The sequence below is a fragment of the Suillus bovinus genome (genome assembly GCF_016758785.1).
Source record: "Suillus bovinus strain UH-Sbo-P2 chromosome Unknown EDB93scaffold_109, whole genome shotgun sequence".
NCBI classification, from domain to species: domain Eukaryota; kingdom Fungi; phylum Basidiomycota; class Agaricomycetes; order Boletales; family Suillaceae; genus Suillus; species Suillus bovinus.
In genome coordinates, this window is record NW_024542165.1 from 65413 (window position 1) to 80141 (window position 14729).

At 47.7% G+C, this 14729-nt stretch overlaps 6 protein-coding genes across 6 annotated transcripts; 1 reads left to right on the plus strand and 5 right to left on the minus strand.

Moving 5' to 3' along the window:
- Positions 1–663: 663 nt before the first annotated feature.
- Positions 664–2250, minus strand: EDB93DRAFT_1108510 (uncharacterized protein; the record flags this gene model as incomplete). Its single annotated transcript, XM_041447847.1, has 10 exons — positions 664–715; positions 868–968; positions 999–1081; positions 1137–1342; positions 1396–1508; positions 1568–1660; positions 1720–1783; positions 1846–1943; positions 2005–2025; positions 2191–2250. The coding sequence occupies 10 exons, from the start codon at positions 2248–2250 to the stop codon at positions 664–666; spliced, it is 891 nt and encodes a 296-aa protein (XP_041301962.1).
- A 378-nt stretch (positions 2251–2628) lies between these two features.
- EDB93DRAFT_87926 (uncharacterized protein) lies at positions 2629–5635 on the minus strand. Its single transcript, XM_041457789.1, has 6 exons — positions 5427–5635; positions 4777–5379; positions 4047–4720; positions 3816–3991; positions 3042–3757; positions 2629–2995 (listed from the first exon to the last, which is right to left on the minus strand). The coding sequence occupies exons 1-6, from the start codon at positions 5524–5526 to the stop codon at positions 2883–2885; spliced, it is 2382 nt and encodes a 793-aa protein (XP_041301963.1). The 5' UTR covers positions 5527–5635; the 3' UTR covers positions 2629–2882.
- A 182-nt stretch (positions 5636–5817) lies between these two features.
- Positions 5818–6453, plus strand: EDB93DRAFT_1108512 (uncharacterized protein; the record flags this gene model as incomplete). The annotated part of the gene is made up of 2 exons (XM_041447848.1): positions 5818–5940; positions 6010–6453. The coding sequence occupies 2 exons, from the start codon at positions 5818–5820 to the stop codon at positions 6451–6453; spliced, it is 567 nt and encodes a 188-aa protein (XP_041301964.1).
- Positions 6454–6657: 204 nt separating this feature from the next.
- EDB93DRAFT_88382 (NADP-dependent mannitol dehydrogenase) lies at positions 6658–8471 on the minus strand. Its single transcript, XM_041457808.1, has 10 exons — positions 8399–8471; positions 8074–8341; positions 7919–8015; positions 7804–7867; positions 7654–7746; positions 7489–7601; positions 7230–7438; positions 7094–7176; positions 6945–7027; positions 6658–6881 (listed from the first exon to the last, which is right to left on the minus strand). Exons 2-10 carry the CDS (start codon positions 8102–8104, stop codon positions 6863–6865), a joined length of 792 nt encoding a protein of 263 aa, XP_041301965.1. The 5' UTR covers positions 8105–8341; positions 8399–8471; the 3' UTR covers positions 6658–6862.
- A 990-nt stretch (positions 8472–9461) lies between these two features.
- Positions 9462–10760, minus strand: EDB93DRAFT_1181040 (uncharacterized protein). Its single transcript, XM_041450652.1, has 4 exons — positions 10465–10760; positions 10338–10403; positions 10175–10285; positions 9462–10119 (listed from the first exon to the last, which is right to left on the minus strand). Exons 1-4 carry the CDS (start codon positions 10513–10515, stop codon positions 9940–9942), a joined length of 408 nt encoding a protein of 135 aa, XP_041301966.1. The 5' UTR covers positions 10516–10760; the 3' UTR covers positions 9462–9939.
- A 780-nt stretch (positions 10761–11540) lies between these two features.
- EDB93DRAFT_1095098 (uncharacterized protein) lies at positions 11541–11768 on the minus strand (the record flags this gene model as incomplete). The annotated part of the gene is made up of 1 exon (XM_041446662.1): positions 11541–11768. A coding segment is annotated over one exon (228 nt), but the record flags the coding sequence as incomplete, so codon positions are not given.
- Positions 11769–14729: the final 2961 nt, after the last annotated feature.

Here is a 14729-nt window from a genome sequence, read left to right on the forward strand (position 1 = left end):
CCAGCCAAGAATTCAGTGAAAAGAATGGCCATCTGAGCTGGGGTGTGGTTTATAGATAGCTTTGATCCACGGACGTGGTCATAGACTTGACGCGAATGAACGTTGAACCCACCATCTTGGATCCTCCGAGGGCTCAAGCTTTGCGAGGACTCCGCATACAGTGCACCCATGTAGCATCCCCGCAAGACCGCGGTGTTATTCCCCTTGAGGTTTAAATTGAGATGGGCCATTCGGTATGGAACTTGATGAGATCACGCAGATTCTTTAGAGATGATCAAAATGATCAATCACTTTCGCAGGGACTTTGTGGACGAGGACTTGTTCTTTAGACCGATTTTAGTCGCTTTGGGATGAAATGCTATCCAAAGGTTCAATTGCTTCTAACGGCTCATCAAAGTGCGGGCTGTGGTCTTGAATTGCAGCCACGACTGAAATTCTCCCCTTCTGCTATTACAGCATGTCAGATTCTTTTAACCGTCAATCATCAAAATAGCATACTGACAACCTTCATCAGATCTCTCTGCTTGCGATGATCCTTACCACTCGTCTACAGTGCCTTATATTGATGACCCAATTAATTGGGCGCATAGCACCGCCATTTATGCATGTTGATCATATAGGTCCACGAATCGATGGTCCATTCAATGCTGCTACAGTCATAATTCAATTGTCTGCGACAACTTTTCCGCGTCCGAGTCTTCCTGTTGCGCGCTCGCTTGAAGTCATATCCCAATACGTACAATCACTCAAACACATCGCTCCTTGAGCACATGACAGTTCACCAAATGAGGTGGCCACTAAAGTTCAAAGTTCAAAAAGGCGTCAAAAACCCAATAATGCGCCTCAGAATAATCATACCATACGTACCCGTCGACAAAATATTCTCCACCCGTCATGTAGCTGGCATGATCGGACAGAAGCAACACTGCCTGGCCTGTCATCTCATGCGGCTTTTGAGGTGGTGAGCGCTTGTCGGACCAAAATCACTTGGTACATACCTCGGCGAAGCGTCCGAGCGGTACGGTCCTTGCTTGATTCTCGAGGACGCAGGTTTCCATACCAGAGGTTTGATCCGTGTTCACTGATGTCAAATGTTCAACGAGTTAAAACCAACAGAATTATTACAAGATACAGACCATAACCAGGGGACAGCGCATTCACTCTAATGCCATGAATAGCCCACTCTGCAGCCAACCCTTTCATGAGAGTGGACACAGCACCCTTGGATGAATTGTAGAAGACCTGAGTTAATGGTTTATTTGGCGCGACTTGATTTATGATTCGCGAGCTCATGGAGGATGTGATAACGATCGAACCGCCATACTTCTTGTCAATCCAAAGCCTGCCATATCCGTTTGGCTCACGCTTTCCAAAATCCATCATGATGGAACTTACTTTGCCGCGGCCTTGGTGCTGTTGAATACACCAAGGACATTGACACCGTACACTTTATGGAAGTCCTTGTTGGTCAGCTCGAGTGCAGGCTTCACCACGGAGACACCAGCATTCTGTGATACCAAGCCACTCGGTTCAAAGAAATGAAATGGCTGAAGAGCGTTCCACTCACTGCTATAAGTCCTGTCACCGGACCGAGATCTTTGTCGATGAGAGAGAACGTTTCATTTGTCTTGTCTGCATCGGATACATCGCATCGATAAGCCTGCGTAAATAAACAGAAAGGGTTAATCCAACGAGTCAACCACCAAACATCTCACATACTTTGACCTTCACGCCGAATTCTTTTCCAAGCTTCTCAGCTACCTCATGCGCGTCCTTGGAACTTCTGAAAGACGCATTTCATTTCAGAAAAATCCTTGACATATGGATGCCCAACTTAGGGCCAACCTGTAGATAATGGCCACTCGTGCACCAGCCTGAGCAACAGCACGACTATATGCGTATCCAATCCCGCGATTGCCCCCAGTGAATGATGATGCATTTTTCTACGGCGAGGCAAACAATGTCAATTGAAGGGTAATGCCTGCACAATCGCAGCTGACGCACCAGAGAAGTCGATGGTAAAACCTTTCGAAGCCATGGTGTGTTGCATACGTCTATGAGATGTATGTAGTGTCGGAGGAAGGGAGATGTAAGGAGGTCCCAGATCTCGAACTTTCATTCTGGCGAGCTTCAAGAACCGTCACAATTGCGGTGAACCGCGGTGAAATTGCCTTCCTAATATGTACTCACATTAGTTAAGGATAAGGAGTGTGCACGTAGTAATAGCGCAAGCTTTTGGTAGGCTGACATGTCTTTGTGCAACACGTTGTTGGAGTATCTGGGGATGTAAGTTGCTGACCAGGTGAACCTTCTTAGTATGATGTCAGATGGATGGATCTATATATATATATATGCATGTAAGCTCACCCGTGACCTAATACAGTGTGGACTGTAGAGCTGTACTACTACAGTCACTTGCATTCACAGTACTACAGCGACATCCTGGGAGAGGCATCAGCGGATATTAGCTTCATACATCCGCCAGTCAAGCCCAAACTTGAGGCTTCAAGGACAGCTACAGCGAGGGACGACGACGATGTCGGTTCAATTGTGGCTAACTTCAATACATTGCGGACGACTTACTGACTAAGCAGCGGAAAGGGCCGAGTCCACGCTTCAAGCTTTAACGTCAACGTTAAAAGCCTTTGATTAGCAAAAGCCTGATATGAGATGCTAGTGAGTTCGACGTGGATTGACCGATCATGAGAGATGAGCGAGCGGGAGTTTATCAACTAAAGATACCGGGAAAGTAAGAACAGGCTTTTATATCAGGTGAATGGCTATGATAGCGGTATAATGGGAACTCCATAGGCGGCAGAGTAGCACTCGGAATCGGTACAAAGGGAATTCTGTAGCCAGCGGAGTGGCATTCATTACAGAGATTAGAAGTGATAGTAAACATGAAGAAAGAAAGAGATTAGTATGCCTGACCATATCAAGAAACGCGCTCGTGCATGCACAAACAAGAAAAGTATATCATCCTTCATTCCATTCCCTATGTCTGCGGTCAACAAAATATAACTAATATCGAGGAGACTCACCATATATTCTGCCTTCCGCATGTATCCAACCTTCTACCTTATCTCCCAGCAAGTCGTTAGTTTGCTCCCACTTGTCAATCTGCAGCGGCTCTTCGTCGCATTGCAGCTGCAGACGGACAATCTCGCCAGAACATTTCATTATCGCCTTCACGATAAATATAGGCCACTGCCAATTTTCATTCAGCCAGAAATACCACCAGTAATTGTTCCGTAAGTTGCGTAAATGCAAGGCGACCGAGAGAATACTCTGCGATGCTGCAGTGTCACTATCAGACAACTCGGCTGTGAAATCGACATCCAAGGCTTTCCAAGCGGCTCTCTGCATTTTTCCTTGTCGATATATTACCACTGTATCCTGCATAAGCCCATGAGAGCTCCACAGGGAAGTGATAAAATGGTGCCAGAGAGATTCCTCGTCTTTGGGATGACATATATGGACATAATACTTCACATTATCGAGGGTGACTAGCAGAACGATGATCTTGAAGAGGTCAATCTCAGCTTGTGCGAAGGAGATGGAGTGTATTATAGCTCTACAAAACGGCGACCCTTTTCCGCCGTTTGGTGAGAGAAGTTGTTCTATGAAGTTGGACAATGTCACTTCGACTGGGTGCTCGTCCGAGTCACCGTTATCTTCAGGTAGCTGGAGCGGTGTGACAGTAGAAAGTAAGTGTGATGCTGCCATGTTAATTGCGGACCATGGCCAGTCACTACAACTACATTTCATAGGGAAACGATCAATTAGACGAGAAATCGTAAGGGAGCTTGACTCACAAACTGTTTAAACACCACGGAATCTCAATAAACAGGTACTTCAGTTCATGGCAACACTTTATGACAATCTCTAGCCAAGTATGACCACGAGGGTATAGGATAAGTCCTGCAATCGTTTTCGCCACGTGCATCGTAACCAGCCAATCTAAAATTCCGAGCCGGTAATTCGTCACAACCTAAATGTGTGTCCTTTCATTCATGCCATTAATTACTGCATATGAAGCAACATACCTTGATCCAAGCGCCTGCTGGTTTGTGGATAAAGCCAGCTCTTCCGAGGGCCCATATTGCTATCAAGTCCCCTTGGCGTAACCCCAGAGTCAATGGATGATGATGTTCCATGATATGTACAGCACCATACGATCGCCTCCCCGATTCACTCCGAAACTGTACGCTGAGTGAAAAACAAGCAGGTTCAGATACCTCGATGAGTCTTCCGTCCGGTGTTGGCCGAAGAATAGCACATTGAAACCATTCCATTCTGTTGAGAGTGTTTTCGGTAACAGAGGCTGACTGTTCCTGGCCTGGTTCCGACTCCACAGTGCCATAAAGAAATACATGAACTGATGTGATTCTTGCTCCAGGGGTTGCAATTGGAGGAACCAGAATATATAGATATTTACTTGGCCCGCAGAATCTGGATCCCAGAGTGTGGGTAGAGATACCCGGAAATGTAGGGAATAAATCTGTGAAATCAGGCGGCAGTAGGGTGTATGTATGGTCTTGATCGTTCATGTCGGTCGTCCGGTCGTTGTAAATGCACAGTTCCTTGACGCGTAGTACCCAGTTGAGAGGACCGAAAATGACATGTTTGAACCAAAGTCCAAGGTCAATGAAGCCATAAAGGAAACAAGCAAATCGCAGAGTACAATACTCGTGCCAACGTAGGTCATGCCTCCCTTTCTCTGAGATTTCAGGCTATCAGTCAGGATCCGAGTGCGTTGAAATGCACGAGATGTACCTATGCAATGCAAAAGTAAACCCCCAAATGCACCATACTCGGTCAACAGGTAAATTTTGAGCTGGTGCAACGTCACATCCCTCCCTGACATGGTCACTATCTCAACGTTGCTACTAGACTCTATGGCAACGGCCATAGCAATGCCTCGAGACCAAGCCCAACAATTGGCACTGAACAACGCATAGGCTTTATGTTTCGTCCCCATTTGCCTTAGAATTCGGGCGATGGAATGAAGAGTGACAGGGCTGTGAGTAGGATGATCAGAGAACTGAATTTCGAGGAGAGTCATGGTGCATTTCCTCCGGTGGTCTTCATGAGGATCATTCGGTTTATAGAACATTGCTTCATCCGCGCTGCCTTTCTGACTACTAAAAAGACTGCTAAGAGTCACGGGTATCCGTTCTCCTAGTCCTGCGCCGCCATGCCAAGAATGTTCCAAGTAAAGCACACGCCTTTCACTTGCGTAAGTCAGGGTAAGGACAATAAACTCGTGACGCCAGTGGGAGAATCGAGTGTCCTTGAGCAATTCCAGTTTGTGTATTAGTGCCTTGCCATATTTCGAGGCGCTGGTTTTGACAGGAGGTGCAGTGCCAGGAGTCCCGTCTTTTTGTTATTTGTCTTGAATGAAAAAAACTTTATTTTGAACTCACCACTATCCCCCACCTGCTGATACTCTAAATTTCCCAAGACCAATTTGCACAAATCATCGATGCGATATTCCGAATCAATATTGAATGAGGTAGTGCTCATGGTGTGGCATGCTCTGAAAGCTGTCGCTCCATATATCAGTAGCAAATCCTACTCACAATTGCCGCGTGTTCGCGCACAGCCTTGAGCATTCCTGTGTCATGTACAGCCGCATACGCCCTTCTTCGCGTTGCATAAACATGGTTGAAATGAACCCTCAAGGAGCTCCATTCTGCCTCCAGTTTGAGGTGTATTGAGCACCTCACACCAGCAGTGCTTCGGATGATGTCTCGTCCCCTCTCCAAATTCTATCTGTTGTGTCTCCAAATCTTGGATAATGTTTTTTTACTCCAAATGGGACGCATTTATCTTTCCCGATTTCGTGAATTTGCAGAGGCCGCTGACACAGCCGGCCTACAAGCAGTTGATCGCTGGCGTGTGGATCAGCAAGCAGAGTGGGATAGATTGTCGAACACGGTAAGCTGTATGCTCAAACAAGTCATCATGATCTTCACTAATATATCACATAAATCCGTGTTTGTACAGCTCGCATTCCTCGCCACTATGAATGCGGCTATTCTCGCGATTTCACCACCCGCACCCCCTCTCGCTTTCTCTGTTTGGCTAGGAGCAGCTGGGCTGAGCGTTTGTGGTCTTTTCATTGTTCAGTACTTCCCTATCCAGGCATTCTCTATTTCGGACGAGGACATGGGAGAGCTAGTGAAAGGCGGTGATTACATCAACTCAGCTTTGCTTGCGATTGCAGTTGCCAGCCCTGTCATATTCGCCCTCTGGTCATCTATTCTTTTTGCTGTTGGAATCGCCGATTACATTATTGAGAATCATCGTGGCCAACCGCAATACATGCTGCTATCGCTTGTACCAGTCGCTATCGGATTCACAGCGAGCGCAGCCGTCATGGCCATCGGCAGCGTAATCTCACGGCGTGTTCGCGTAGGTGATTTGTCGATAATGTTATTATTTGTTTGACTCTTTTCCTCTGCCCTTACCAGTATAAAGAAAAAGCAGTGCGAGAAAGATGGGTTGGTTTTTCGCGAACTAATTGGTCTGTAATGTTTATTCCTATTCTTATTTGATGTCAACATGTCGCACAGAAAATGCCAAGCTTGGCACGGACGAATGTGTATGCGAGTTTGAACCCAATCTATTGCACCACAGCCATTCAATCGTCCACTCGCTTCCTAGATGATAAGATGAATCTCGGCAGCATTTACTTCAGAGCGAACTTGGTCAATCTTGTCACGGTCCTTCCTGATTCCGTAATATCTTTACAGCAGCATGGCTTTGTCTGAAGTTATTTTACAAATGTTACATCTATCTGTTACAAAATCATCCAACCACGTCGTCGATCACAACTGCTTTGCGATAGCAAGCGAATTTACCAGATAAGCTGGCCGCTAGAGAAGTGTGGCGAAGAGTCTTGTCAGAGTTTTGATGATGTGCGAATCCGGCAGACATACCCGTCAACGAAATACTCCCCGCCAGTCATGTAATCCCCATGCTCAGACAAGAGCAAGAGACCCTGTCCTGTGATCTGTTCGGGCTATAATTGATAAAATAAGTAGAATCAGCAAAATCGAAATAGAATACAATACATGTTGGCACGTACACGAGCGAATTTTTGCAAGGGAATGTGGTTCCTTTCATATTCGATCACGTCGCGAGGCAAAGTGTCGGTCTGATCCGTTTTCACTGATAGAAGTTTTCAGTACATCGTGCTTGAGACATGGAAAAAAAGTACTGACCATAGCCGGGAGAAACTGCGTTCACTCTGATGTTCTGTCCAGCCCACTCGGCAGCCAGCCCCTTTGTAAGGTTGGAGACGGCGGCCTTGGAAGAGTTGTAGAACACCTGCGTCAAGGGTTCGTTTGTCGCAGCTTGGTTAATGATCTGCGAGCTCATGGAGGACGTGATCACGATCGAAAGGTTCTTCAAGTTTTTGCCTTTCCAAAGCCTGCCATATTCGTGAGTTTATGCTTTCACAAGATACATGGTAGACCTTACTTTGCAGCAGCCACGGCACTGTTGAACACGCCGAGGACATTAACATTGAACACGTAGTTGAAATCTTCCGTGGTCAGATCGAGAGAAGGCTTCACGACGGAAACGCCAGCATTCTGTGATCAAACCGATCGTAAGAAACAATCTGGCGAAAACAGATCTACTCACTGCAACAAGACCTGTGACGGGGCCGAGCTCTTTGTTGATGTACTCAAACATCTCAACGGTTTGCTTAGCATTGGTGACGTCGCACTTGTAAGCCTGGAGGATAGGGGTCTATGTGAAGACGGCATTTCCACAAGCAGGCTGCTAACATACCCTGACTTCGACGCCATATTTCTTTTTCAGATCTTCAGCGACCTTAGGGGCATCCTTGTGACTCCTAACAGCGCAATAATTAGCGATTGTTGACAGCGAAGTAGCGAAGCTTAACCTGTAGATAATTGCCACTCGGGCACCAGTCTTAGCGAGAGCTTCACTGTACCCGAGCCCAATGCCGCGGTTTCCCCCAGTGACAATGATGCATCGTCCTGCAGGTAGAATCAAGACGAGTTAGACTGACCATCACCGATAGCCCAGGCGACGCACCAGAAAAATCGATGGTAAAAGGTGAAGACATGGTGAGTTTAGCGGTGGATAAGCGTTGAGTGCGAGTGTAATAAATGTCGAGAAGTCGGAGAAGACTAGAGAGGAGACTTGAGGCAAGCGGTATATAAACTGTTCGTGGTTCGAAGACGTCATAACTGTCCCCTCTTTGAATTTGATAGTCACTGGTGCTGTATTGACTGACCTAAGAACGTCCCCCTTTTTGAAATCTCAGAACTGTAAACTGGCATCGCCTAAAAAGTAGCTGACTCTGTTTGTGAAGCACTGAGGATGAGCTCAAGCTCGAACCTTGCAAGATACAAAACACCTTGACAGTAAAACCCTTTCCTTCTTGCCCCCTTTTCTCACCTTCAGCCTCTGCCTTGCGCATCTCTTGCGTCTCTTTTCGTCTTTTTAACGAAGCGCGCGGCACGTATCCTTCTCCTTTCCTCCAAAAGCTCGTCCTTATCTCCTAATTCTCTATCACCTTGTCAACTACGTTGGAGAGCTGCCATATGCAAATATAATTTGTCTTGGAGAGCCGCGATGCTCTCTGGTTTAGCCATGGAAACCACGGTGTCGCAACGGTATCGATATCCACCTCATTCACTTGCGTAACGTCATCGGCATCAGAATCGGACCCATGTGCTGCAGCTTTCCGTCTCCCTTTTCAAGAGCAGCGTCATCTGAAGGTCGATGACCGACTTTCGGTTAGCTGGGTCCAGATAGGAAAAATAAGAACTTAGACTCAGAAGGGAACATCAGGCAGTGATGATAGTGACAGACCTTATCCCTGCAAGCCTTTTTTGATGCCTCCTTTGCAGCTTGTTTGGGTGCCTTTTTGTAGTATTTTTGGATGCACTTGCCTTTTCCGTCTGGGGAGGTGGTGACTGAAGCCATCTTCTTACCCGAGAACCGCTGCTTGAGAATGTCTGTATCTCTATTAGTATTCATTGATCTCCATTACAAAAATACCCACCCCCCTCGGTAAACGTGACATCCGTGTCTATCACGCAGATGTCAGAATGTGCATACACACTGCATACAAGACTCACTTTCCGACATTCTCTCAGGAGAATTCCGGGACAATCTCACGTGTTGGATCTAAAGCCTCGGGAAACAGAGGTTTGGTGTGCTCCGCGAAATTTTAATGGACATGCCGCACAGTTGAGCGAAGGCACGGCCATCCTGTACATATACGTGGAATTGCATCAACAAGAGTGCGCGTGCACGGCGTGGAAAGGAGAGCGCACAAAATGTATTCGTAGAATCTGAGGTGTTTTGGGACAACACAGGCCCAGCTCTGTTATTCACGATAATTCGTAGGCCTAGTCTCAATGTGTGCTTCTTCGAGAGCCGCACTAAGTAGGAACGGGCGAGAGGAGATGCGAGACGCGCGGCGGATATCGAACTGAATTCTAGGCGCTAGCTGTGACAATGGAGTGCAGAAAAGCATTAGATATCATAGACAGGGCATGGAAAATACAAGGGAGCGGGAGATAGAGCTGCTTGTGCCCAGTTAATGAACGACGCTATCAGTGTGGCCCTCCTGAATGCCGTCTGCATCACAATAGTTACGGAGGATGGGCAACGGGACAATATTGAAGACAACAATACAACGTACTAAGGATGAACATGGCATCATGGCACATACAATGGCCCGACAGATCATTCAGACGAAGACATAAAAGATGGGAATGTAGCTTATTGACTGGACCGCTCTAGCTGAATCACCGTCGTTTCAAAGATCTCCCTAAAACAGTATTGAAACTTCGAAGAGATTGACATCCGGTAAACAGGATCGCTGAGCGGCCAGGTATGGCAAAAGGATAAATATAACAGTCGAAGTTCAAGAGCATCGTTAAATAATCAGAAATATACATCTATGTCTAATGAGAGACGAAGCCAGATATAGCCAGTATAAAACTCACCTGGGTCATCATGGACATCATTGTGACAAGGGCGTAAAAACAGGGATCGTAAATGAAGTGGCCGCCATCTACTCCTCACTTTCGACTGCACTCCTTTCAGCAAGCGACAAGTACGGTCCTAGTAGGGGAAATTGTATTAAGAATAGGTACTATAGAGTGCTTTGGATACATACCCGAAGTGTCCATCGAAATGGCAAAGAATCTTGTCGGTCATAGTTTCTATCTGGAGTTGTAGCTGTGTGCTCAGTGGCCCCGTACCAGGGCACGGAATCGACTGAAAACCTCTACGGATTTGCAATGTCAACATTGGTTGATTAGGACAGTGAGGCGGCCTACCGGCACGAAGCTGTACAGGTGATCTGGGGGAGGCGACACATAAGAAATTTGGCTGTAACTATGGTCCTGAGAGAATTCCCGAACCGTAAGACTGAGAACATTATGCTCGAGCAATATGAAAACTCACCACATTAGCATACATGTAACTCGACGCGGCGCCGTATGGATGATTGATCATGATGGCCCAGCATGAACAAGTACGGGTATAACGGTATATTATGCGCTCCTTTCTGTTTGCTGCCGCGGGGTCGGGAAACCGCAGACAGATAAGCGATCAAGGAAGACCTCTACACCGAGGTGACCATGTGGAGGATGAGAAAAGGGCACTGCCGACACGGCCCGACGCGAGATAACTTGGCAGGTTGTGATGGACATAGCCCGAATTCAAGTGAGAGCCGAAGTCAGACTAGGCCAAGGCCAAACCCTGTCGTGTTTCGAATTGCTGCGGAGATGTCCGAAGGCTCCCGGCGGACCCCGATGGTCATCATGATTACTACTACCAAGTATGACTCGTGAATCTATTAATGACCGGACAGAATTCGCTTATACCATCATATTACCTTCCTGTGGTGTCTTCTCATCTTGAAGTGACCTTCTGCTGAAGTGGACCACATGGATGCCAGTGGTCAAGATACCCGACAGCCTGAAGCCCCGACCATCGAAAGTCCCTCAAGCTGACCACCGTGGCCCAGGGTGTCCTTGCACACGTCATTCTCATGGTACTCCCATTCATCTGAATCTCTCAGATGCACATCATACGGTTATACTGTAGCACATACGTCAAGCAATCACAATCATCAGGCCCGAATTTCTTCAGTCCACCGACCCAGTGTTCTAAGCTCGTTTGTGTTCCAATTCCGAGTCACTATGATCATCAAAAAACATATCAGAGATTCCGTCCACACGCGCAACCGCATAACTTCATTGGTGATTCAGTTCATGCCCTACAACATAAGAGGGAAGTGATGGGTGTCACTTGGTTGGAAGTCGTTCACTTGGTGCACAGGCGCCTGTCTCAATCATGGATAGGTAATTATAATAGTAAACGAATTCGACCATGCAAAACTATCATATGCAAAACTATCATATTGTATCCAGCATCTCCACATATCAATCGTTGGAATGAGACGTACAACTAGAAATATCGATTTAACAACTGCCACAGACGAAAGGGTAGGTACTCACTCGTGTGACATGTCTTCTCTAGCCGGACGAACCAAGGGAAGATAACCGTTCCTTCGTAGTTCTCCGAGTGGGACCTCTGCAATTTTGCCACTGTGATCCATGTGCCATGCGACTCAAATCAAGCTCAACATATCCCGTAGGTATGACCAAGGCATTCCAAGGACTATAAAATGCCTGTCGGGAAGTGGGTGGTACCCAGAATAAGAGCTGATCTTTTGGTCCAACGACCCATCCGTCATCTCTCAACAAAAAGGGGGTCGACTTGGGCTCATCATGGGAGGTGTTTGTGATTAACTCGGCAGTGTTGCAGAGTGCACGAGAAGAGTCGGAGGAGAATTTCACGGCGCGCTCTGGAAAATTTATATCTCTTGCACACCAGAGCCGGATTGTGCCATCCACCGAACAAGACACAACGCGAGTACCATCTGGCGAGAACGAGACGGAGTTAACCAAACCAGTGTGCCCCCGCAAGGGCTCACCAACTTGAACCGGCTGCTCCTTTGCTACATCCCACAGTCGGACATTGTGATCCGAAGAACCAGCCGCGATACGGGTCCCATCTGGCGAGAAAGAGACTGAGTTGACGGAATGAGTGCCACCATGCAAGGGCTTTCCAATTTGCTCTCCAGTTGCTACAGCCCATAACCGGACAGTCTTGTCCAAAGAACCGGTCACGACGCGAGTACCGTCAGGAGAGAATGATACTGAACTGACTGAACCACAATGCCCCCGCCAGGGCTTACCAACTACCTGCCCAGCCATATCCCACAACCGCACAGTCATGTCTGAAGAACCAGTCACGACATGAGTGCCGTTGGGCGAGAATGATACTGCGTTCACCGGACCACGATGCTCCCAGTGTTGACCAACTTGCTTCCCCGTCTTTACATCCCACATCCGGACGGTCTTATCCGAAGAACCAGTCACGACACGAGTTCCATCTGGGGAGAATGCAACCGAGCTAACCGAATCATTGTGTCCCTCCCAGGGCTGACCAATTGGCTGCCTTGTCTCTACATCCCACAACCGAGCAGTCTTATCCCAAGAACCAGTTACGATGCGAGTCCCGTCTGGCGAGAATGAGAGTGATATAACCGAGGAAGTGTGTCCCTCCAGAGGCTGGCCGACTAGCTGCCCTGTAACCGCATGCCACAGTCGGACGATGCCGGTGTCCAAAGAACCAGTTGCGATATAAGTTCCATTGGGAGAGAAAGAAACTGAGCTGACAAAACGAGTGTGATCCAACAAGGACTGACGGGCCTGATGCGGCGTCACTGCATCCCACAGCCAGACAGTTCCATCCGAACAACCAGTCACGATGCGAGCGCCATCAGGTGAGAATGACGCTGAGTTGACTGGACTATTGTGTTCCCGCAAGGGTTCAGCGACTGGCTGCCCTGTCTTTGCGTCCCACAGCCTAATAGTCTTGTCCGAGGAAGCAGTTACAATGCGACTGCTATCCCGTGAGAATGAAACTGAGTTGACCGAACGAGTGTGCCCCAAAAATGGCTGACCGACTATCTTCCCCGTTGCATCCCACTGCCGAACTGTGAAATCTCGAGAACCAGTTGCGATGCAAGTCCCATTCCGGGAGAATGAGACCGAGTTAACTGAATCAGTGTGATCCTTCATGAGTTCCGCGACTGGCTGTCTGGTCACTGCATCCCACAGGCGGATAGTGTTGTCCGAAGAACCGGTCAAGATGCGAGACCCATCCGGTGAGAATGAAACCGAGTTCACTGAACCATTGTGCCCCTGCCAGGGCTCACCATCCGGCTTTCCCGTAGCTGTAACCCACAACCAGACAGTGTGATCTGAAGAACCAGCTACGACGCGAGTTCCATCGGGTGAGAATGATACTGCATTAACTGGACCACGGTGCTCCCAGTGTTGACCGACTTGCTTCCCTGTCTCTACATCCCACAGCCGGACAGTGCTGTCCGAAGAACCAGTTACAACACGACCTCCATCTCGCGAGAATGCAACTGAATTAACTGAACCATCGTGTCCCTTCCACGGCTGACCAATTGGCTGCCCAGTTGCTGCGTCCCACAACCGGACAGTCTTATCCTCAGATCCAGTCACGATGCGAGTGCCTTTTGGTGAGAAGGAGACTGATAGAACCCCTTGCGTATGTCCACGGAGCACGCTCTGAACAGCTGTCCAGTCCTTATCCTGTCCAGCTGGCAGACGGAGAGTCTGCGGAAATCTTTTAGCGAATTCCTTAGACATCACTGAGTTGATGGGTGAGAACGGTAGCGCTGATACATATAGATGTGGCGTGCTGTACAAAATGATATTGCCGAAGACTTGGATGAATCTCTGTACATCCATTGCAGTCGACAAAATATCCTCGTATCCGGAATGGTCCTGCGCTCACATGTCAGTATTTCATTTGATGCTATCATTAGTAATTGTGCGTACCTTCAGCCATGGGACAATGAGTAACAGGGTGGGACCTGCACTGTTGAGTGCGTTGATAAGGCTGAGAGCTTCAAGCCAGAAGAGCAGTTGCTCGTGGCGAAGGAAATTTCTCACTTTCTTTGCGAGAACTGCATCGAAATCTGTTTGTTTTACGTGTGTAGCCCAAAATCGACAGGCATATGACAAATATGGGGGAATATTTTTTTCGACTCGTTCCTGTAGCCCGGTGTCGTTGCAATTAGGGAGATATGATGTCTTTAAATCACAGATATTGAAAGAAAGTCGTTTCATCACTCGAAGTGACGCAAAAGCAAGGTCGTGTTGTACCTTCGATGTGTCGACGAAAAAAATCCCGCTGTGTGATTTGTCCATGAGGAAATCGCGAAAGGTTGCATGAAAGGGTCGAACGGGGGTTAATGAATTGGTGGTGCCGCTGAGGAGGGATCCCATATGGTTCACTATAGTCTCCACTTTGTAATGCTCTTGGTCTGGAAATTGGTATCGCATGACGTTTAGAGACTCCATAGGGAGAGGTTCTGGTGCGCCAAGGATCTGTCCCATCACGGAACGAAACCTTGTTAGCTGCGTGTGCCGAATTGCCGAATTGTCTTTATCCATTTGCATGAACCTTGTCAACAATAAGTGGTAGATATCATATAGCAGGTGTTTTTGCTTGGCAGGATCTCGGGATGCTACAGCATCAAAGGACTCGTCTGCAGATAAGCCAGGAAGAGGTTCTGTGATGGCTTCGCAAGCAAGGCGCGCCCATTCGAAAATGCCATC

Coding starts and splice junctions, on each gene's coding strand:
- EDB93DRAFT_88382 (XM_041457808.1), bottom strand. CDS start 8,104: ATGTCTTCACCTTTTACCATCGATTTTTCTG. Junction 7,747..7,803: donor AATATGGCGTCGAAGTCAGG/GTATGTTAGCAG, acceptor CCTATCCTCCAG/GCTTACAAGTGCGACGTCAC. Junction 7,028..7,093: donor CCTTGCAAAAATTCGCTCGT/GTACGTGCCAAC, acceptor TATCAATTATAG/CCCGAACAGATCACAGGACA.
- EDB93DRAFT_87926 (XM_041457789.1), bottom strand. CDS start 5,526: ATGAGCACTACCTCATTCAATATTGATTCGGAATATCGCATCGATGAT. Junction 4,721..4,776: donor TTTACTTTTGCATTGCATAG/GTACATCTCGTG, acceptor CTGAAATCTCAG/AGAAAGGGAGGCATGACCTA. Junction 3,992..4,046: donor CAGCAGGCGCTTGGATCAAG/GTATGTTGCTTC, acceptor ACACACATTTAG/GTTGTGACGAATTACCGGCT.
- EDB93DRAFT_1181040 (XM_041450652.1), bottom strand. CDS start 10,515: ATGATCAATCATCCATACGGCGCCGCGTCGAGTTACATGTATGCTAAT. Junction 10,404..10,464: donor GTTACATGTATGCTAATGTG/GTGAGTTTTCAT, acceptor GAATTCTCTCAG/GACCATAGTTACAGCCAAAT. Junction 10,120..10,174: donor CATTTCGATGGACACTTCGG/GTATGTATCCAA, acceptor TTCCCCTACTAG/GACCGTACTTGTCGCTTGCT.